The sequence below is a fragment of the Dendrobates tinctorius genome, unplaced genomic scaffold, assembly GCF_039654945.1.
Source record: "Dendrobates tinctorius isolate UK_male_01 unplaced genomic scaffold, ASM3965494v1 ptg000028l, whole genome shotgun sequence".
NCBI classification, from domain to species: domain Eukaryota; kingdom Metazoa; phylum Chordata; class Amphibia; order Anura; family Dendrobatidae; genus Dendrobates; species Dendrobates tinctorius.
This window is the reverse complement of record NW_027361696.1, coordinates 51,091,522-51,115,497: the sequence shown is the minus strand read 5'-3', so window position 1 is coordinate 51,115,497 and position 23,976 is coordinate 51,091,522. Positions and strand designations below refer to the sequence as shown.

General features: G+C 48.9%; 1 protein-coding gene across 4 annotated transcripts in view; it reads left to right on the top strand.

Moving 5' to 3' along the window:
• LOC141085377 (guanylate-binding protein 3-like) overlaps nucleotides 1-23,976 on the top strand; it is a 92,272-nt gene that overhangs the window by 59,925 nt on the left and 8,371 nt on the right. For 2 of the 4 annotated variants that reach the window (XM_073570682.1, XM_073570680.1), the window contains 5 exons: nucleotides 17,466-17,563; nucleotides 20,963-21,147; nucleotides 21,609-21,736; nucleotides 22,158-22,267; nucleotides 22,419-22,618. In XM_073570682.1, the coding sequence (XP_073426783.1) occupies nucleotides 20,973-21,147; nucleotides 21,609-21,736; nucleotides 22,158-22,267; nucleotides 22,419-22,618 (613 nt within the window). In that variant the 5' untranslated portion in view covers nucleotides 17,466-17,563; nucleotides 20,963-20,972. The remainder of the gene's footprint in view (nucleotides 1-17,465; nucleotides 17,564-20,962; nucleotides 21,148-21,608; nucleotides 21,737-22,157; nucleotides 22,268-22,418; nucleotides 22,619-23,976) is intronic. The other 2 variants (XM_073570678.1, XM_073570679.1) reach the window with 1 other exon arrangement.

The following is a 23,976-nucleotide window of genomic DNA, read 5'->3' as shown; positions in this document are numbered from 1 at the left end:
TTCCGGGCACTAAGAATGTTAAGGCGGACGCCCTTTCTAGGAGTTTCTTTGTGGATTCTCTTATTGTGACTGAGCCTACTACCATTCTAAATGAGGGGGCAGTTCTTTCCGCCATTTCACCCGATTTGAGACGTGCCCTGGAGGAATTTCAGGAGGACAAACCTGAACATTGCCCTATGGGAAAATTGTATGTTACTGACCAGTGGAGGAAGAGAGTAATGTCTGAAATTCATTTCTCCGCGTTGGCTGGTCATCCAGGTATTTTTGATACCAGAGATTTGGTGAGTCGGTCATTTTGGTGGCCTGCTTTATTTTGTGATGACAGGAATTTTGTGCTGTCCTGTGGGACTTGTTCTCGGTCTAAACCCTGTTCTCGTTCTAGTGGGTTGTTGATGCCCCTGCCGGTGCCCAAGAGGCCATGGACCCATATCTCAATGGATTTTATTTCTGATCTTCCTGTCTCTCAGAGAATGACTGTTATCTTGGTGATTTGTGATAGATTTTCTAAGATGATCCATCTTGTACCACTCCCAAAGTTGCCATCTTCTTCAGAGTTGGTGCCCTTGTTTTTACAACAGGTGGTTCAGTTGCATGGGATTCCTGAGAACATTGTGTCGGACAGAGGAGTCCAGTTTGTTTCGAGATTTTGGAGAGCTTTTTGTTCCAAACTGGGAAATCAGTTATCTTTCTCCTCTGCATTTCATCCTCAGACCAATGGGCAGACTGAGAGAACAAACCAGACATTGGAGTCCTGTTTGAGATGTTTTATATCTGCTGATCAGGATGATTGGGTCTCATTTTTGCCCTTGGCCAAATTCACGCTAAACAATAGAGCTAGTTCTGCCACTTTGATGTCGCCCTTTTTGTGTAACTTTGGGTTTCATCCTCGATTATCTTCAGGGCAAGTGGAATCTTCGACCTGCCCAAGTGTGGACACTGTGGTAGAGAGAATGCAGCAGATTTGCGACCAACTGGTGGATAAGTTGTCCCTCTCTCAGAAAAAAGCCCAACGGTTTTCCAACCGGCATAGGACCATTGGTCCCCAGTTTAAAGTGGGTGATATGGTTTGGTTGTCGTCAAAGAATATTCCTATGAAGGTTGCGTCTCCAAAGTTCAAGCCAAGATTCATTGAACCTTATAAGATTTTGGAGATTCTTAATCCTGTCTCTTCGATTGGCTCTTCCAGTTACGTTTAAGATCCATAACGTGTTTCATAAATCTCTGTTGAAGAGGTTTTTGGAGCCAGTAGTTCCTATGGCGGCGCCTCCTGACCCTGTATTGGTTAAAGGCAATGTGGAATATGAGGCAGAGAAAATATTGGATTCTCGTTTGGCTAGACGGAGACTCCAGTACTTGGTCAAATGGAAGGGTTTTGGCCAGGAGGATAATTCTTGGGTCTCTGCTTCTGACATTCATGCCTATAGATTGGTTCGTGCTTTTCACCAGGCCCATCCTGATCGGCCTGGTGGCGTGAATGAGGGTTCGGTGACCCCTCCTCAAGGGGGGTACTGTTGTGAATTACGCTTTCTGGCCTACCTCTGGTTACTAGTGAAGGTAGTGGAGCTGGTTATATTGACAGAGGGGTCGCGAGTTCTCTTTCCGGGCTCCCTCTGGTGGTTACTGGAGGTATTGGAGCTGATCTAATTAACAGAGGCCTGCCACCTGATAATGAGGAGGACGATTGGAGATCTAGCGTTTCTGACTGGATTTAAGACAGCCGACTCCCTCTATCCCTGCTGGTGATTTTTTCCTGCCTCCTGAGGTCTTAGTTTCTAGCTCAGTCCCTGCATGCTCAGCTAAGTGGTCTTTTGCTATTGTTCACATTTGATCTGGTTTTGACTATTTCAGTTTTGTGTGGTCAGCCAGCTCCGTCTGGGGCTGTGCTGAATTTCCATCCTTATGTTACTGCTTGTGCCAGTTTGTTTTTGTCCTTTATTAGATTGGCCTCTTTTTGCTCTGCTTTCAGAATATACCAGAGTGCTGATATAGTGGCGAAGTCGTGTGACTTCAGTATTTTTCTATCAGACGTGTTGGACATTTTTTGCAGGGTTTTTTGCAATCTGCAATCCGCTTAGTTACCAACCTCTCTGGTTTTCTGTGTCTTAGCTTGGTCTTGCTTTCCTCCTCAGTGACCCAATGATAACAGGTTACCCTCTTGACTGAGGTATTCAATGAGTGTCTTTCCTCGGGCACTCTGCCGAAGTCAATGAGGAGGTCTGCCCTGATCATCTTGTCAAAGGGTAAAGACCCATCTTGCATTGAGAATTGGCGTCCTATAGCGCTTCTCAATGCAGACAGGATGGTTCTGGCAAAGGTGCTGTTTAATCGGCTGGTGAAATTTGCACCCCAGCACTGCTGTGTTCCTGGCCGCAGCACATTTAGTGCTGTGCTCTGTGTCCGAGAGGCAATGGAGCAGGGTAGGGCTGGTCAATGGAAGGGGTACATGCTGTCACTGGACCAGGCAAAAGCATTTGATTGGGTTAATCAAGAGTACCTCTGGTTTGTCCTTCTGAGATATGGCCTGCCAGGGGGGGTTTGTTGATTGGCTTAAGACCTTGTATGATGGGTCAGAGAGTTTCCCGCTTGTGAACGGTTGGATTGGCAACTCTTTTGAGGTTGGATCTGGTGTTCTCCAGGCTTGTCCCTTGGGCCCGCTGCTGTACGTGTTTGCAATTGACCTACTTCTTAGGAGGGTGGAGCGTGGACTGTTGGCCGGGATCAGAATGGACCGGGCAGCACCGGAAGCCACTCTGAGGGTGGTGGCGTATGCCAATGATGTCACTGTTTTTGCTTCCTCTCACGAGGAGGCAGGGTGGCTGATGTCAGAGGTAGATCGCTACTCGGAGGCATCCAGGTCCAAGATCAACTAGGATAAGTGTGAGAGTCTCTGACTGGGAGGCGGAGATCCTGGTTTTGATCTCCCGGACACCCTTCCAGGACCCAAAGTCTCTGCAAAAGTCCTTGGCATTAAATTTGGCCAGGGGGATTACCCCAAACTGTCACACCATCTCTGCATACTCACCCGGCCACCGCTCCCACGCCGCAGCCGCCCGACATCCACGGAGGTCACCTCTGACAGGCTCGCGGCCTATGGTGCAAGTGCATTGCATGCAGAAGACGCCGCCTCCCTCCTGCTTCTTGTGCTCCGGCTATGCCCTGACCCGGAAGCACCTCCCTGACCAATGGCAGACCAGGCAGGGGCATATCAGGCCGCTTCCCTCTGAGGGAGGCGCATGATCATTGTGTTTCCTAGCCCACTGGGCCTCGCTTCATCATGTGCTCTCTGCAGTCCTGCAGTCACGTTCTCGTCTGCTCCCTGCAGCAGACTCTCAGTCCTGCTATCCGTGTTCCCTGCTATATTCCGCAGTCTTGCCTCCGGTGCGCCCTCCGTCCTTCTCCAGTCCTGCCTGCGGTGTTCCTTTTCCATCCTGCTCCAGTCCTTCCGTCCTACTCCAGTCCTGCCTCTGGTGTTCCTGTTCCATCCTGCTCCAGTCCTTCCGTCCTACTCCAGTCCTGCCTCCGGTGTTCCTGTTTCATCCTGCTCCAGTCCTTCAGTCCTACTCCAGTCCTGCCTCTGGTGTTCCAGTTCCATCCTGCTCCAGTCCTTCCGTCCTCCTCTAATCCTGTCTCCTGTGTTCCTGCTCCAGCCATCCCTCCACATTCCAGTCTACTGTCTTACTCCATTCCTGTCTCCTGTGTTCCAGCTCTGTCCTGTCATCTACACTTCAGTCCCTCCACGTTCCAGTCTACAGTCTTACTCCACTCCTGTCTCCTGTGTTCCAGTTCTGTTCTCTCATCTACACTTCAGTCCCACAGTCCTACTCCAGTCCATCCTGAGCCACCCCTCTCGGTACCGGCTACCGTGGTACTCGAACCCCTGGGCCTGCTCCTAACGGTCCCTGCATAGGGGTTGGTTCCACCTGGCAGCTCGCCCGGGGCCCCTTGGTGCCACGGCCCAGAGGGTCCACTCCTGGAGATTCCGGCTTCAGATCAGCCACGCTAACAGTACGATCAGGCCCTGGACCCCGCCGGTACCACTGCTGCCACCCAGAAAGAGTTACTCTTCCTGCGGGAGAATCAGGGACGCATTATGTCTATCATGAAGTCTATGGACACCCGTTTGTCGGCCCTGCAGGTGGCCGATCCTGGAACTGCCACTTTACTGGCTAGTCTTCAACAGGAGCTGGGCCAGCAACAAGATACTCAAGCCCATATTTTGTCTCACATGGCCTCCTTTTATTAGCCGCCTGTCGGTTCTACACTCTGCCGCTGCAGCTCTGACTCCTCCCTCTGCTCCTACAGCTCTCCCGACGCCCCGCCTCGCCAAACCGTCTCGCTTCACTGGAGATCCTAAGCTCTGCAGGGGGTTCTTAAATCAGTGTAGCCTCCACTTTGAATGGTTGCCGCAGCAATATCCCTCTGACCGGGCCAAAGTAGCCTTCATTATGTCCCATCTGGAGGGAGAGGTCCTGTCCTGGTTGAATCCCCTCTGGGAACGTGACGATCTTGTTTTTTGAAGTCTTCCGGTTTTCTTGGATACTTTTCGCAGGGTCTTCGATGAGCCGGGTCGGTTAGCTGCCCTCACCGAATCACACTTTAACCTACATCAGGGTTCTCTCACGGTCGGTCAGTACGCTATCCGCTTTCGCACTATCTCCTCCGAACTCGGCTGGAATAACACGGCTTTGGTAGGGGCGTTCTGGCGTGGTCTTTCAGGCAGAATTAAAGATGAACTCACAGGTCGAGATACCCCGACCACCTTAGAGGACCTCTCGCTGGCTACCCACATTGACCCACGCTTCCAGGAGCATGCTCGGGAGTCAGCGAGAGACAGGAGATCCACCAGGGCAGCTCTCTTTTTCACCCATTCTGGCAGTCCTCGTTTGGCCGGGTCTTCGTCTTCCTCCTCGCTCGAGCCCATGCAGATAGACCGTCTCCACTTGGCCGAGTTGCGTCAGCAAGAGAGGCGGGCACAAGGTCTGTGCCTTTATTGCGGAGCTTCATCGCACTATATCCGCACCTGTCCTAAGAGACAGGGAAACTCCTCCGCCTCAGTCAGGTAAGAGAGGCCTCCCTAGGTGACGATGATCCCTATCAACCTCTTACTATTTCTGTGCTTCTGGTTTCATGGGAGAGACGTGGGTCCGAGGTGGCCTACGTGGATTCCGGCTCGGCAGGTAACTTCATTCGGCCAGAAGAAGTGGACAAATACCAAATTCCCGTGGTTGCTCTATCTAATCTTCTCCAGATTGCCGCGGTGGATGGCAAACCGCTACAGATGAGCATCACCTTGGTCACTGAAGAAGTGGAGTTGCAAGTCGGTGCCTTACATCGAGAGAAGATAGCCTTTTACGTTTTGCCTAAGCTCTCCCACGCCATTCTACTTGGTCTCCCATGGTCAAGGACTCATCAGCCTGTTCTCGACTGGTCTACTGGGGAGATACTCCGCTGGGGGCATCCATGCAAAGCTCACTGTCTGACTCCTGTCTGCCTGGTGGCCACTCCCCGGTCACACCCAGACCTTCCGGGTCTCCCTCCAGCCTACAGTTCCTACGCCGATGTCTTTGATAAGAAGGAAGCGGAGGTCCTTCCTCCACACCGGCCTTTTGACTGCCCAATTGAACTTGTTCCTGGTTCAACCCACCCAAGGGGCAGAATCTACTCCCTGTCTCCCGCTGGGACCACAGCCATGTCCGAATACGTCCGGGTCAACCTCGCCAAAGGTTTTATACAGAAATCGTCGTCGCCCGCGGGAGCTGGGTTTTTCTTCGTCAAAAAGAAGGATGGAACTCTACGGCCGTGCATTGACTATAGGGGCTTGAATTAAATTACCATCAAGAACAGGTACCCTCTTCCACTCATTCCGGAGCTGTTTGACCATCTCAGAGGAGCCCGGGTCTTCTCCAAGCTGGATCTCAGAGGAGCCTATAATCTGGTCCATATCCGCTCTGGAGACAAGTGGAAGATGGCCTTCAACACTCGAGATGCCCATTACGAGTACCTGGTCATGCCCTTTGGTCTCTGCAATGCTCCTGCGGTGTTTCAAGAGTTCATCAACGAGATCTTCCGGGACTTCTTGTACTCCTGTGTGGTCGTGTACTTGGACGACATCCTTGTCTTCTCGCCGAATCTCTCGTCCCACAGAAAGAGTGTCCGCTTGGTGTTAGAGCGTCTTCGGGAGAACCGCCAGTATGCGAAGATTGAGAAATGTCTCTTTGAACAGACCTCCCTGCCGTTTCTTGGATACATTATCTCCGACGCTGGACTAAGGATGGACCCCGAGAAGTTGTCTGCCATTCTCAAATGGCCTCACCCCGTCGGGGTAAGGGCGATACAACGATTTCTCGGATTCGCCAATTATTACCGGCAATTTATTTCTCAATTTTCCGCAATCACAAGACCTATCTCTGCTCTCACCCGTAAAGGGACTACTCCCAAAGATTGGCCTCCTGAGGTGGAAGAGGCCTTTCTGACTCTAAAACGGGCTTTCTCCACGGCTCTGGTCCTGCATCGCCTGGAGAGCAACCGACCTTTTGTACTCAAGGTGGACGCCTCCTCGACAGGTGCCGGGTCAGTATTGTCCCAGAGATCCGCCTCCGGTTGTCTGCACCCTTGTGGCTTCTTCTCGAAGGCCTTTTCTCCATCCGAGTGTAACTACTCGATCGGCGACCGGGAACTTCTGGCCATCAAGTTGGCCTTGGAGGAGTGGCATCACCTCCTGGAGGGAGCTGTCTATCCCTTTGTCATCTTGTCGGATCACAAGAATCTGGCCTATCTCCAGTCTGCCCAGAGACTCAACCCTCGTCAGGCCAGATGGTCCTTATTTTTCGCCCGATTTGACTTCGAGCTCCGTTTCCATCCCGGCAACAAAAATACCAAAGCTGACGCTCTGTCCAGGGTCTTCCAGCCACACGAAAACACGGAGGAACCTTCGCATATCATTGACCCCACTAGGATCATCACAGTGTCTCCAGTGAACTGGCTTGCTCCTCCTCCTGGCAAAACGCTTGTGCCTGAGAACCTCAAGCGAAGAGTCCTCCTATAGGGGCACTCCTCCAAACTGGCCGGCCATGCCAGAACTAAGAAGACCCTGGATTTTATCTTGCGTCACTACTGGTGGCCCACGCTTCACCAAGATGTACTCGATTTTGTGGCTTCTTGTCCATCCTGTGCAAAGAACAAAGTGCCACTAAGACATCCGTCCGGCATGATGCTTCCGTTGCCCGTCCCTGCGGTCCCTTGGGAAAACATCGCCATGGATTTCATCACTGACCTACCCTGTTCTTCCAGCTGCACAGTCATCTTGGTGGTGGTGGTTCGTTTTTCCAAGATGGCCCACTTCGTCCCTCTGCCCGGTCTCCCCTTGGCTCCGGAGCTGGCCAAAGTCTTCATCCAGCAAATCTTCAGACTCCATGGACTACCTCAATGCATCGTGTCTGACCGAGGGGTTCAGCTCACCTCCAAGTTCTGGCGATCACTTTGTAAGCTCATGAAAGTTTCCCTCGACTTCTCCTCTGCCTATCATCCACAGTCCAACAGGCAGGTGGAGAGTACCAACCAGACGTTGATTGGGTACGTATGTCATTTCTCCAACACCCACCAGAACGATTGGGTTGACTTACTTCCCTGGGCCGAGTTCGCTTACAACAACCATGCTGGCGAGTCCTCGGCCAAGTCTCCATTTTTCATTGTGTTTGGCAGACATCCTGGTGTTCCCCTTCCGATAACCCCTGCCTCCGAGGTACCTGCGGCCAATGCTTTGTCCTCCGAATTTTCCAAGATTTGGGCCGAGACCAACACGTCACTCAAGAGGTCCTCAGATCGGATGAAGAATTATGCCGACAAGAAGAGATTGGATCCTCCACCCTATTGTGTCGGGGACAAAGTCTGGCTCTCGTCCAAATTCATCCGGTTGAAATTGCCCTCCTACAAGATGGGGCCACGCTACATCGGTCCATTTGAAATTCTTGGACATATCAACAAAGTCGCCTACCAATTGAAGTTGCCTGCTTCGCTCCGGGTCCGAACACCTTCCATGTCTCTCTCCTGAAACCTGTGGACTGTCCTACTCCAGTCCTGCCTCCAGTGTTCCTGTTCCATCCTGCCCCAGTCCTGCCGTCCTACTCCAGTTCTGCCTCCAGTGTTCCTGTTCCCTCCTGCTCCAGTCCTGCAGTCCTACTCCAGTCCTGCTTCCAGTGTTCCTGTTCCATCCTGCTCTAGTCCTGCAGTCCTACTCCAGTCCTGCCTCCAGTGTTCCTGTTTTATCCTGCTCCAGTCCTTCCGTCCTACTCCAGTCCTGCCTCTGGTGTTCCAGTTCCATCCTGCTCCAGTCCTTCTGTCCTCCTCTAATCCTGTCTCCTGTGTTCCTGCTCCAGCCATTCCTCCACGTTCCAGTCTACTGTCTTACTCCATTCCTGTCTCGTGTTCCAGCTCTGTTCTGTCATCTACACTTCAGTCCCACAGTCCTACTCCAGTCCATCCTGAGCCGCCCCTCTCGGTACCGGCTACTGTGGTACTCGAACCCCTGGGCCTGCTCCTAACGGTCCCTGTATAGGGGTCGGTTCCACCTATCATCTAGCCGGGGCCCCTCGGTGCCACGGCCCAGAGGGTCCACTCCTGGAGATTCTGGCTTCAGACCAGCCACGCTAACACAAGCAAATTTGGGACAGCAGGCTAGAGATCACCACTCAGAAGGTGAACCGATGGAAAGGTTGATCTCTGACCTTAAGGGAAAGGGTAAACTTGATCAAAACTTACCTGCTCCCTTTACTGATTTATCTGGTCAGTGTGGCATCTTGCCGGAGTCTCTCTGGACTCGGGTCTACAGTTTGTTCTTCAAACTGTTATGGGGGGAATTGACTGAGCCTGGTCAAGAGGGAGGTTACTTACCGCACGAGGAGACTAGGAGGGTTGGGTATGGTCAACCCTGTGGTATTTCTTGTGGATACCATCATTAAGATCAATATTGCAAACCTCTGGAAAGAGAGGGCTCCTCCATGGGTATTCTCCTGTAAGGGATGGTTTCAGCTTTTCTTCCAGGAATGGGAGAGAGGAGGGCAAGTGAAGGATCTTTGCACATTTTCCGACTTACGTTACCTTGGTTCTGAAGGTAATTCGCCAGTTGTGTCTGGGAATGTAGGAGATCAGGACTCTGCCAAGGAACCTCCTTGACAATAGGGTTCTCTTGACCCATTTCCAGATGCCCCTGGTGCTCAGGGATTCCCCAAGTTGGGATCTTGGGGTGGGTTTGCATCTTCTGAATTCTATCAGGATCCCTTCAAAGTATTGGGACTTGGCGCTGCTTCCATGGAAAACTTGTGTGTGAGGGACAATCTGAAGTATAGGAGCTCTGAGGACAGGAACTGTCCTCAGGAGCATTGTGGTACCGTGCTGGAAACCATGGACCACTTGATGCTTCCTAGTCCCTTCAACACAGAGGTGTACAATAGTGTGGGCCCTCCATTGGCTGGTCTCGGCTGGCCGGTCTCGCTTATGCGAATTGGGCCTATGGAGCATTCGGAGACCTTGGTGGTCGGGACCGCTGCATCTTATTTCTAGTTAGCGCAGTGGTTAGGTATTACATGTGGAACACCCGGTGCTTAGTATCGACGCAACGGAAAATCCTCCCAGTGGACGATGTGTTTAGGACCATACTCAGGGACCTGGTGAAGGTGCGCTCTCTGGGGTATGAGAGACTGGGCACACGTAGGGCCACTCTCCTCTGGAAGGGCTTTTCTTTTAGTGTGCCCTAGTCTGGTCATCTCCTTTCCTGGTGGTGGGTTGCTGCTGACACTGTAGATTTTTATTTTGATTGGTATACAGTGATGTAGGGCTGCAGGCGCCAAACTTGGACTTTATGGGTGTTGTAGTGTTTGTTTCTGTATATATAGTATATAGGGTATAGATTTGGGTGTAGGTGTTAGGTTGGGTGGCGGGAAAAAGGGGGAGGTGGGTTTATCTTGTGGGACTATGGAACACTGGGGTGTTTGGGGGAAAAACTGGCACTGCCTAATCTGGCCTATAGACGTTGGACATGGACTGAGGCAAGAGACACAGGACCAGCTCTTAGGTCAGTGCCGGTGTTGGGAATGGTGGGCTTGAGTGTGGGGTGGTTAGTTTAGTCTTGTATATATTTATATAGTTTGTGTTTGCATGTGTGTATGTATATATATGTATGTATAAAAAAATAATGTATATAGTTTTAGTTTGCTACTGTTTATTTTTACTTGTTCGTTATTATTTTGTTTGGTGACTCGACCAGAAGATGAAAGTAATTACCGTATATACTCGCGTATGAGCCGAGGTTTACAGCCCATTTTTGGGGCTGAAAGTCCCCCTCTCGGCTTATACGTGAGTCATATAGCCAGGGGGTAGGTGGAGGAGGGGGAGCGGGGGTGTCACATCATACTGACCTCCCCTGGCCTGTATCTGCAGCCTCGTTCTCTCACGGTCTCCCTTCCTTCCGCGTCACATGGTACCGCTCATTAAAGTCATGAATATGCGCTTATTTCTGACTTTAATGAGCGATACCACGTGACCACTGAAGGAAGGAAGGGAGACCGTGAGAGAATGAGGCTGCAGAGACGCGCCAGGGGGAGGTAAGTATAGCGATATTCACCTGTCCCGGTTCCAACACTGCTCTCCTCTGTCTGCCCGCCAGGTCCCTCTGTCAGTGATGTTCAGGCAGCAGAGGGCGTGATGACTTAGTCAGGGCATGCCCTCTGCTTGAACAGTCACTGACAGAGGGACCCGGCGGGCAGACAGCAGCGAGCAGCGTTGGAACCAGGACAGGTGATTATCTCAGGTCCCCCATAACACGCCGGTGTCCGCCTGTTCGGCACATGGCACCTAGCCCCCAGGGACAAGAGGTGAGTATGTATTTTTTCTTTTTTATACCTGCAGTAGCGACAGCAGCAATATATGGGTGCATAATCTATGGGGCATCTTATGGGGGCAGCATATGGGGGCATATTCAATGGAGCATGTTATGGGGGCAGCATATGGGGGCATATTCAATGGACCACCTTATGGCAGCATATGGGGCATATTCAATGGAGCATCTTATGGGGGCAGCATATGGGGGCATATTCATTGGAGCATCTTATGGGGGCAGCATATGGGGGCATATTCTATGGAGCATCTTATGGGGGCAGCATGTGAGGGCATATTCTATGGAGCATCTTATGGGGGCAGCATATGGGGCATAATCTGTGGAGCATCTTATGGGGCAGCATATGGGGCATAATCTATGAAGCTTCTTACGGGGCCTAGTCTATGGAACATTTTATGGGGCAGCATATGGGGAATAATCTATGGAACATCTTATGGAACCATAACCTTTTTGGAGCTGCATATGGGGCATATTATTCTATGGAGCATCTTATGGGGAAGCATATGGGGCATAATCTATGGAACATTTTCTGGGACAGCATATGGGGCATAATCTATGGAACGTCTTATGGGGCCAGGGTATATTATTCTATGGAGCATCTTATGGGGCAGCATATGGGGCCTATTCTATGGAGCATCTTATGGGGCAGCATATGGGGGCATAATCTATGAAGCATCTTATGGGGCAGCATATGGGGCATAATCTATGAAGCATCTTATGGGGCTTAGTCTATGGAACATTTTATGGGGCAGCATATGGGGTATAATCTATAGAACGTCTTATGGGGCCATAACCTTTATGGAGCAGCATATGGGGCATATTATTCTATGGAGCATTTTATGGGGCCATTATTAACCTTTGTGCAGCATTATATGGGTCATATTTTGTATGGAGCATCTTATGGGGCCCATCATGAACTGTATGGAACATTATATGGGGCTCCTGATTCAATATGGATATTCAAAAACATTTAACCTACTGATGTCTCAATTAATTTTACTTTTATTGGTATCTATTTTTATTTTTGAAATTTACTAGTAGCTGCTGCATTTTCCACCCAAGGCTTATACGCGAGTCAATAAGTTTTCCCAGTTTTTTGTGGCAAAATTAGGGGGTCGGCTTATACACGGGTCGGCTTATACACGAGTATACTGTATACGGAATTAATAGTTATTATTTTGTTTATATAATGTGTATAAGGAGAGAATGAGCGGCTGGACCAGTGTTCAGTATAATGATTATTTTCTGGCTGATATTCTTGTTTTGTTTCTGTTATTATTATTGTTATGTTTTTCATTTTGTGTGACAGGAGAGAATGAGCGGCTGGACCAGTGTTCATTATATGGATTAATTTTCTGGCTTATATTTCTGTTTTGTTTCTGTTATTATTATTGTTGTTTTTCATTTTTATAATAAAAAATAAAGGATGTAGCTTAGGATCAGTACAGGATCAGTAATGTAACGTATGTACACAGTGACTGCACCAGCAGAATAGTGAGTGCAGCTCTGGAGTATAATACAGGATGTAACTCAGAATTAGTACAGGATCAGTAATGTAATGTATGTACACAGTGACTGCACCAGCAGGACAGTGAGTGCAGCTCTGGGGTATAATACAGGATGTAACTCAGGATCAGTAATGTCATGTATGTACACAGTGACTGCACCAGCAGAATAGTGAGTGCAGCTCTGTTCAGCTGCTGCTCATTGTGCTAATTGTGGGTGCGGTTGACACTGATCCTGCTGTGTGTTCCTGAGCTCTGAGATCCAACACATCTCCACCCAGGTACCTGCTCTCTCTCCTACCCGGGGAAGAGTGGGTTTCCTGGGATGAGTGAAGGAGCCAAGTCCCAGGCTTCTGTTTCCCGGTCCAGGCCGGCGGGGAACAGAAGAAACCAGCAACCGGCCTGCACATCAGAGGACACGAGGGTGAGACGCTCCACCAGGAGTCGCAGCAATGTGGCTCCTACTCCTCCCAGGTCTGCAGAGACCCAGAGAAGCCGTAAGGCTTCCAACATGGAGGAGAAGCCTGCTAGCAGCGTGCAAGATGGCGGTGCTTCCGGAGGAAAGCTGAGTGCTCACGGAGGTAAGGCCGACCTCGCTGAGGAAAGTTGGGGGCTGCAGAAACCAAAGGAGTCTGGGTCCACCTATGCCTTCCGGGTCATGAGTCACCTCCGTGAGTATGAAGAGGCGAGTAAGACCATCAGGAGGCTCCAGGAGGAGCTACGCTGCACAAGCTCCAAAGCTGCAGGTTCTTCCAGACCCAGGAAGACCCAACTCCAGGCAGAGGTAAAGAGACTGAAGCTTGTTATTAATGAGCTGGAGGTGAGGAAAGCATTCATAAGAGAGAAGAGTGGACCATTTAAAGAAAAACTTATGAATGAGGACAGATTTAGAGAAATGGCTGATAACAGAGAGCAAAGGCAAAGGCTGCAGCCTGAGAGCCAGGTGGATGATGATGACGATGATGATGATGACCAGCAGAAAGCCCCACCTGGCAGCCTGCAAAGTCACCCACAGCAAGCTCCCTGCCGGACAGGCGACATTGGCATCTGGTCGCAGTTCTGCTGGCTCGGGGGAGGACAGAGACAACAGCGGCCAAGGAGGGGCACTAATGGTGCAGATCAAGCTCCTGGAGTCCCCAGTGTGCCTTCAGAACTTCCATCTTGGTGATGATTTACCAGAGGAGCCACCTGGGGGCCAGAAGGAAAATGTAAAGAAAAACAAGCCAAAGCTCCAGGAAGCGGTAAGCTATGTATATGCCCCCCTCCCTGTACCCCCTGAGTCAGCTGCAGGGTCAGCTCGCTGTATAAGCCCCGTTGCCCAGCCCAGCCCGGGTTTTGTTGTGGATCCGGTGCAAAGGCGCGGGGAGAGTACAGAGCATGGTAGTGAGGCGCAGAGCTCCGTCTGCTTGTAGTAGCAGGGACGTAGTAGCAGGTGCATCAGCCGAGAGGCTGGACAGTGAGGGCGGCCCGGCGGCGGGTATATGGTCAGGCCACGATACTGTGGTGCGCTACTCAGTGGGAGGGGGGAGCGGCCCAGTGTCGGAGGCCGCTCCGGTAGCCTCGGCACGCCTGAATGCTGTTGCCGCTGATCACTTAGTTGAGAAGCGCCTGCAGTGTGAGGGGGCTGTCGGGGCTGGGTGTTCCGATCCTCCCAAAATCCTATTCTGCATTGGCACCGCTGGTCCGCAAGATCTTGATATGAAGGATCAGTGGCACCTCACAGCGGCCAAAGATCAGCGGCGCCTAGTGAAGCAACGGAAATTACCAACTGATGATGCGGAGGGCACCCGTAAGTCAAGGGTGAGGTCTCCTCCAGTTCTGTGCCTGATGATGTGGAGGTCAAAATGTCACCCCCTGTTGTCACTGGTCCAGCAGAAGAGAATGTGGTGGGAGGTGTGGATGAGGAAATTTCTTTGTCTAGTGGTGTGGTTGCTGCTTTGGTGGAGAGTGAGGGTGTTATGGAGGTGGGTAATAGTGATACTGTTGGTGTTGATGTGGTCACTGGTTCGGTTGCCCCCGTGGTGGCAGTACCCGTTAGTAGTTATGCCGCTGTCACCTCCGGGGGAAATAGGGCGTCCTCCTCGTCTCCGGGCTCTGGGGACGGCATGTTGCAGCGGCGTCTCCTGGAGGCTCTGAAGAAGGGGGAGAGATCACTAACGATAGAGGATCGAGAGGTTGATCTATCCTTCTGGATAGAGAGGCATGACCTCGGGGCCTTCAGAGAGTAAAATGGGGGAAACACAGTGTGGTCCCCTCCGACAGCTGGGTCAGGTAGTGTGCATAGGAATGTGGTCCGTCTTCAGTGAAGGGGCAGTGATGCGTGTCCTCCAAGGTCTAAGGTTGTGGAGCTCCTGCTGAAGATGGGCTTCAAGGCTATTGACATCTACGCCTTGATACATCCCTATTCCATGCCTGAGTTTGATGTCAGCTTTGTTCGGCCAGAGGGGCTTGAGCTCTTCTGGTCGAATTATGAGTTGGCAAAAAAATGAGGCCGTCTGGCGAGACTTTGCCATCCAGGCGGTGTCTCGCCAATATCAAGTCAAGAAAGTGACCGTGATGACTTGTAACGAGTCACTTACTTGTTATGACATCATGACGTGGCTTGGCAGATATGGAGAAGTGGTGGAAATGCCAAAGAAAAACTGTGATGAGTATGGTATCTGGTCAGGGGCCTGGATGTTTATCATAAAACTTAAGCGTTCAGGTGGTACAGTTGCTCACATTCCATCATCTGCCTTCCTGGGTAGGAATCGTATCCAGGTCTTCTACCAGGGGCAACCGAAGCTCTGTCACAAGTGCGGCGACCCCCACACACTTCAGTGCAAACTGCACTGTGCAGAAATGTGCATTGTGTAGAAATGTGCATTGTGTGGGGATATTGGCCATCTTGCTGCATCTTGTATGGAGATTAGATGCCACCTGTGTGGTGACTTAGGTCACCCATTCAGCCATTGTCCTCGCTCCTTCTCTAATGCAGTCGTGACCCCGGTGGGAGAAAGCCGTGAGGCTGATTCTGCTGGGGAAGGGACTAGCGGGGGTGAGGTAGCTGAGGGGCCAAGAAGGAAAAGCAATAAAAAGATGCCTGCCCAGCTGAGGCATCTAGACAAGCGCAGACAGGAGAGGGAGCTGGGCGAGCCCCGGGCTACTGCGGTGACCCCTGTCCTGGATGCCAGTCTTGCTGCTGAGGCCCTGAGGGATGATGAGTTGGATGAGGAGGTCAGGAAGATCCACAGGGAGGAAACTGCCACTGCCTCCGAATCCTCCCATTATGTAAGTATGGATGAGAATAATAGGCAGTGGCTAGAGGACAAGCGTAAGCTCGGCACCAAAAAGAAGAGAGAGAAAACATCCCCTGCTCTGACCAAGGTACCTAAGGAAGGAAAAACTGACTCCCCTCTGGTTGGTCTTTCTAACCGGTTCCAAGCCCTTGAGAACATCTCTTCCTCTGAGGAGGAAGCTGAGGGTGAGGTTCCGGCTTCGGCAGAGCTTACAGGGGGTGCCGAGTTTCCTTCTTCTGGGAATGTAAGGCCCTTGGAGGGAGGGACTGGCCCGGAGTCCGGAGACGAGGACGACAAAAAGAAAAATCATGTGGGAATGGACACCTGTGTGTCATTAAAGAGGAGGAAGGATTACTCCTCTGAGGCAGAGGATAAGGGGAGTAGGAAGAAGAAAGCCATCTAACTCAATCACCAATGATGGCAGTACCCTCTCTGTTGACGCTGGCGTCCATTAATGTCGCCAGCATAAAGTCAAATACAGCCAGATGTGCGGCCTTTGATTTTCTCAGCCGTGTTGAAGCTGACATTTTCTTTTTGCAAGAGACCAGACTGCCAAACATGGCAGATGTGTTCAAAGCCAAAAGGTAGTGGAGACTCGGGCCCTCCTATTGGTCTCTTGCGGCCGAGCCGTATAGCGGAGTGGCGGTCCTTTTTACCGCATCGTTGGAATGCCGATGGGTTATTGAGTTAGAAATGGGGAGGTGCCTGATCTTAGATGTCCTCATGAAGGGACAAGAGCTCCGGCTTATTAACATCTATGGTCCCCAAACTAAGTGGGACCGGAAGTGTCTCTTTATGAGGTTCAAGCCCTACCTTTTTACAAGTCGGCAGGTTGTCTTTGGAGGGGACTTCAATACTGTCACAAGGCCCCGAGATAGAGGTTCCAGAGACAAGCTGACTGTCAGGAACACTGCACTGCACTTGCTCACTGAGCCAGTGCGCGTGTCCTGGGTACAAAAACAGTGCTCAAAGATACCTGTGGAGCAGGCAGCAGTGGTGACGATGCATGCTCCAGGACCTGAAGCATGTGACTGCTGGGGGCGTGACCTAAGCTCCACAGAGCTAGGAGCTGCAGGGAAACTCCTAGAAAGGTAACTACAGGACAATGTTACCAAGGGGCATAGACAGAGACAGAAACCAGATCAAGCCAGGTCAAAGCACGAGATAGCAGGACAGTACCAAAGGGTTAGACAGAGCGAATAGTCAGGACGTAGCAATAGATCTGAAAACCAGAACGGGCAATGGACGGTACAATTCGGGACAAACTGCAACGGAGTAACAATAGCCAAGCCAGGAGGTCAGAACCGGAGAAGACAATAGTACCAAAACGAGAGACGGAGTACAGAGTTAGGGAACAGGCCGGGTCATACACGGGAATCAAAGAAGCAATGCAGAATACACGCACACCAGGGGGGTTGGTCAGACACACAGCCAGAATAACAGTATAGCTGACAGAGAATGCTAGTCTGGAGTGAGTATAAATACCCCTCCCAGATCCAAAGAGAGGCCGGCAAAAGTTAACCCTGTGAGAACAGGACATTAACCATGTCCTAACCATGACACTGAATTATGATAGTGTCGCCCTTAATTGTATAGCTGGTGAGGCTCGCCTGGTGGATGTCCACATTCGGCACACCCCAGGCCACGAGGGGTTCACCTATCATAGAGGTAACTGTAGGTCCAGAATAGATAGGTTTTATTTAAAGGAGGAAGCTGTCTCTTCAGCAGTGTCTGTTGTTGAGGTGGAATTCTCCTACCACTGTTTAATTTTGTTTTCTCTGAATGTTACAGAGACCCTCCGGATGGGAAGAGGTTTTTGGAGGCTCAATTCATCTCTCTTGGAAGAAGCGGATATAAGACAGTCCTTTGAGGATTTTCTTCATAGCCAGGTACCCTTACTGGATCTTTGTAGTAGTAAGTCAGAGTGGTGGGACATTTTCAAGAAAAGGGTGGCGAGATTCTTCCGCAAGCTCACGAGCCTCCGGAGTCTGAACAGGTACCGCCTGTATGAGGGTCTGAGGAGGAAACTCGAGCATCTTGTCTCAGCTGCAGGTAGCCGCGAGGAGATATCCAGAGTGAAATCTTTGCTCATGAGGTGTCAGTACGATAGACACGCATCTTTTGTTTTTGAGAGGGATTACGGGAAGTACCGCTCGCCCGACCCTTACGGAAACTGCAAGATGTCAGTGAATAGTAAAGTGGTTACAGGACTGGTCAACACTACGGGGTCCCTGAGGCGATCCAGATCAGGGATCCTGGAGGTTGTCAGATCCTTCTACTCGCACCTCTTGGGGAAGAGGGATCTTGATTGGGATGAGATGTCGACTTTTCTGGCTGAAGCCATTCCCGAACCAGGGTTAGACCCCTCTCTTGACGTTTTGACAGAGATGATCAGGGAAGAGGAAGTTAAGTTGGCAATTGAAGGGCTTGCCCAAAAAAAATCACCCGGTTGAGATGGCTTAACATCTGAATTTTATAAGACCTTTAAGAACGCTTTAGTTCCCCTCTTGACTGAGGTATTCAATGAGTGTCTTTCCTCGGGCACTCTGCCAAAGTCAATGAGGAGGTCTGCCCTGATCATCTTGTCAAAGGGTAAAGACCCATCATGCATTGAGAATTGGCGTCCCATAGCACTTCTCAATGCAGACAGGAAAGTCCTGGCAAAGGTGCTGTTTAATCGGTTGGTGAAATTGGCACCCCGACTCCTTTCGGAGGCCCGGCATTGCTCTGTTCCAGGTCACAGCACATTTAGTGCTGTGCTCGGTGTCCAGGAGGCTGTGGAGCAGGGTAGGGCTGGTCACTGGAAGGGGTACATGCTGTCACTGGATCAGGCAAAAGCGTTTAATCGGGTTAATCATGAGTACCTTTGGTCTGTCCTTCTGAGATATGGCCTGCCGGGGGGGTTTGTTGATTGGCTTAAAACCTTGTACGGTGGGGCAGGGAGTTTCCCGCTTGTGAACGGTTGGATTGGCAGCGCTTTTGAGGTTGGATCCGGTGTTCGCCAGGGTTGTCCCTTGCGCCCGCTGCTGTACGTGTTTGCGATTGACCCACTTCTTAGGAGGGTGGAGCGTGTTCCATTGGCCGGGATTGGGATGGACCGGGCAGCACCGGAAGCCACTCTGAGGGTGGCGGCATATGCCAATGATGTCACTGTTTTTGTTTCCTCTCACGAGGAGGTAGGGTGGCTGATGTCAGAGGTAGATCGCTACTCGGAGGCATCCGGGTCCAACATCAACTGGGATAAGTGTGAAAGTCTCTGACTGGGAGGAGGAGATCCTGGTTTTGATCTCCCGGACACCCTTCCAGGACCCAAAGTCTCTGCAAAAGTTCTTGGCATCAAATTTGGCCAGGGGGATTACCCCAAACAAAATTGGGACAGCAGGCTAGAGATTGCCACTCAGAAGGTGAACCAATGAAAGGGTTGGTCTTTGACCCTCAGGGAAAGGGTAAACCTGATCAAAACTTACCTGCTCCCTTTACTGATTTATCTGGGCAGTGTGTGCATCTTGCCGGAGTCTCTCTGGACTCGAGTCTACAGTTTGTTCTTCCAACTGTTATGGGGGAATAGTCAAGAGGGAGGTTACTTACCGTACGAGTAGACTAGGAGGGTTGGGTTTGGTCAACCCTGTGGTATTCCTTGTGGATACCTTCATTAAGATCAATATTGCAAACCTCTGGAAAGAGAGGGCTCCTCCGTGGGTATTCTCCTGTAGGGGGTGGTTTCAGCCTTTCTTCCAGGAATGGGAGACAGGAGGGCAAGTGAAGGATCTTCGCACACCGCATGGACATCTTCCGGCTTACGCTACCTTGGTTCTGAAGGTAATTCGCCGGTGGGGTCTGGGAATGTGGGAGATCAGGACTCTGCCAAGGAAACTCCTTGACAATAGGGTTGTTGACCCATTTCCAGAGGCCTCTGGTGCTCAGGGATTGCCCAAGTCGGGATCTTGAAGTTGGTTTGCATCTTTTGAATTCTATCAGGATTCCCTCAAAGTTTTGGGACTTGGCTTGGTGCTGCTTCCATGGGAAACTCTGTGTGAGGGACAATCTGAAGTGTAGGAACTCTGAGGACAGGAACTGTCCTCAGGAGCATTGTGGTACCATGCTGGAAAGCATGGACCATTTCCTGCTTCATTGTCCCTTCAACACAGAGGTGTACAACAGGGTGGGCGCCTCCATTGGCTGGTATCGGCTGGCCGGTCTCTCCTATGCGGAAGGGGCCTATGGAGCATTCAGAGACCTTGGTGGCTGGGACCACTGCACATTATTTCTAGTTAGTGCAGTGGTTAGGTATCACACGTGGAACGCACGGTGCTTAGTATCGACGCTATGGAAAATCCTCCCAGTGGACGATGTGTTTAGGACCATACTCGGTGACCTGGTGAAGGAGCGCTCTCTGGAGTATGAGAGACTGGGCACACATAGGGCTGCTCTCCTCTGGAGGGGCTTTTCTTTTAGTGTGCCCTAGTCTGGTCATCTCCTTTCCTGGTGGTGAGCTGCTGCTGACACTGTAGATTTATTTGGGTGTAGGTGTTAGGTTGGGTGGTGGGAAAAGGGGGGAGGTGGGTTTATCTTGTGGGACTATGGGACACTGGGGTGTTTGGGGAAACACTGGCACTGCCTGATCTGGCCTATGGACGTTGGACATATACTGAGGCATGAGACGCAGGACCAGCTCTCAGGTCAGTGTGGGGGTTGGGAATGGTGGGTTTGAGTGTGAGGTGATTAGTTTAGTCTTGTATATACGTATTTGTATATTTTGTGGTTATTTTATTTAAAATTTTTAAAAAAGTATGTACAGTATATAGTTTTTGTTTGCTATTTTTTATTTTATTTTGTTTGTTATTAGTTTGTTGGTGACCAGATCAGAAGGTGTAAGTTCTTAACATTAGTTATTATTCTGTATATATGTATAATATGTGTGAGAGGAGAGAATGAGCGGCTGGACCAGTGTTCAGTAAATGGATTATTTTCTGGCTGATATTCTTGTTATTTCTGTTATTATTGTTATGATTTTCATTTTTATAATAAAAGATCTACAGGATGTAACTCAGGATCAGTACAGTATCAGTAATGTAATGTATGTACACAGTGACTGCACCAGCAGAATAGAGAGCGCAGCTCTGTAGTATAATACATGATGTGACTCAGGTTCAGTACATGATCACTAATGTAAAGTATATACACAGTGACTGCACCAGCAGAATAGTGAGTGCAACTCTGGGGTATAATACATGATGTGACTCAGGATCAGTACAGGATATTTTATGTTATATTTTTATCATTTACAGACTTTCCAATATGAATCATCCAGTGTGTTTGATAGAGAATCACGAAGATGGAACAATCCAAGTTAACCAGAATGCTCTAAAAATCTTATCCGGCATTACTCAGAAGGTGGTTGTGGTCGCCATAGTTGGGAAATACCGTACTGGGAAGTCTTATCTGATGAACAGACTGTCAGGAAGTAAAAATGGTAAGTGAAGTACAACAGGGACCAGAAATAAGTATATAGAGCAACATTCCCAGTCCATGTCAATATCCGTTGTTCATACATTGACATCAATTGAAAGTCACAATTTTTTGGAAGATGGAGTGACAATTCTTGTGTATGAGGAACAGAATATTGGCCTCTTGCTTCCCTCCATTACATATAATATGTAGAGGTACTCTTATGAATATTGTGTCTCATCTGTTATGAATATTGTGTCTCATTTTGGCAACCATGTGTCAGACGAAAAGAACCCTATACACAGGGGCCTCCAAACTCATAAGGAGGACAGTATGGCTTTGTAGGAAGTATCTGCCATTTTTGGCCTCCATTCTCATACCACATCATTTTTTTTTCATTCATGGACATCATTATTCGTCATTATGCCTGCTGTCTCTTTTTTTCCACAACCCATTCTTTATACCATCATGTGTCTGTCCATACAGGCTTTTCCTTAGGATCGACAGTTCAGTCCATGACTAAAGGTATCTGGATGTGGTGTGTCCCTCACCCTTTAAACAGAGAGCAAACCCTGGTGCTAATTGACACTGAAGGACTGGGAGATATTGAGAAGGTCAGTGGAATCTAAACCATCGTAGACCTAAAGTTGACCATCCATAGGTAGAGATTGGACATTCATATGTTACGATACCAGATTCACTTTAAATTATATACACCAAAGTTTTCACTTGTTTTTCACAATACCACCTGTCCCATCTCTTTTATTGGCCATATATAGAAGTTGAAGAGTCTGTCCAAAAATGAACAACTCATCTACTCTAGAAGGTTCTCCATTGGAGATTATCTTCTACTAGCCACCATGCAGAAACTTCTTATCCTTGCCTTATGAGTGGTGTATCTACTAATGGGAGAGAGAATTTGCTTTGAAGCCCAGAAATCTTTAACTATTCTGCACTTTTGGATTCTTGAGTTGTAAATCTGGTATTGGGAATTGAATATTATTTTGTGTTACAAAAACTTTTCTTGTATTTCAGGGAAACAGCCAAAACGATTCCTGGATTTTCGCCCTCGCTGTTCTTCTTAGCAGCACCCTGGTATTTAACAGTGTAGGAACAATTGACCAACAGGCCATGGACCAACTCCAGTATCCTTCACAAGAGCTCTATAACTTTTTTCATATGAACAGAATCTAAAACCCACTTTGAAATACTTTTTTGGGGGTAATTTTTTTCTTTGAACTTTTCTAAAAGGAACATTAACCCCTTACATAGAAATAATTCCTTAACTTCTCGTAGTTATGTCACAGAACTTACTGAGAAGATAAAAATAAAATCATCCGAGTTGGAGGCAGATTTGGAAGACGACTCGTCAGAGTTCAAGAGAACTTTCCCATCATTTGTGTGGTGTGTTCGAGATTTTAGCCTAGAGCTGAAATTTGATGGAAAGGACATCACCGAGGATGAGTATCTGAAAACTGCCTTGAGGTTAAAGAAAGGTACAAATTTTTATAGATTATACTTTTCTTGGAACTCTGTGTTGTGCTGGTTTATAATTTAACAACTGGGAGTTTCCTGCTTGTCACTGGGATGTGTCCATATAATGATACTGTCCAATCAGTGCTATGTTGCCTAATCCTTGTACAGATACCATAAGTATAGGGTGATTCACTCGCTACTTTACCTGGAAAAATAGCTGCAACTTCTAAAAGAGACCGTCGTCTGTCCTGAAATTTGGACTATACAGTGAAGGAAATAATTATTTAATCCCTTTCTGATTTTGTAAGTTTGCCCATTGACAAAGACATGAACAGTTTATAATTTTAAGTCCTGTTTGCCATAGGGATCAAATACTTATTTCTCACTGTAAAATGCTAATTTATATAATTTATACAATGTGATTTTCTGGATTTTATTTTTGATTTTCTATCTCTCAATGTTAAAATTAACCTACCCCTATAATTATACACTGTTCATGTCTTTATCAGTGGGAAAACTTACAATATCAGCAAGGGATCAAATAATTATTTCCTTCATTGTGCATACAGTACATGAGATGAGAGAGAGCAATTAACCTCAACGGAAATGACGAGAAAAGTCCTCTCACCGAGTGGTCTCTCTAACTTGTCGTCTCGCCAGTTGTCTCCACTACGTGATAGACTTGCTTTATGTGTGGTGCTTGTATTTCACTTTTCCCAAATTCCTACTTCATTTGCGAACAATGTACAGATTCAGATTGGAGGAGCGAGTTTTCATTGTGAAAACTTGTTGGAAAACTGAGTCCTTAAAGAGGCCCCAAAGTGAGATTCTAAAGAAGTTTGGAGGTCGAAATTTGCCGTCGAAACCGTTTTATTGAAGCTCTCTTTGATGACAGAGTAATCTCCAAGGGACCGTGGCCACCAATATCTTCTGATATTAACACAGCCATATTTTTTTCCTTTGGGGCCATTTGAAATGTCAGGTGAATGGTAACAAGGCATGAACATTCATTCAGGCACTCCGAGAGAACATATAGCGAGAAATCCATGCTGTGTCCCCAGATGTCGTGCTGAATACATTGAACAATATGGAATGGTACATACAGGAGTTCATGGATGCAAACTGTGGAGATTTTCAACACCTGCTTTAAGAAATCAATTTCTTATGAACCAAGGAATTTACAGTCCAAATTTCAGTATGATAGATCATATCTTTTAGAAGTTACAGCAATTTTTCCTGGTAAAGTAGCAAGTGAATTACCCTGTATAATCCTAATTTTGCTGATTACTAGTGGAACTAGCCAATATGTGCTGACAAAGCATATGACCTGAGCTCCTATGCGGCAATACACTTTGGGTTAAGTCTCTTTTTTTCTATA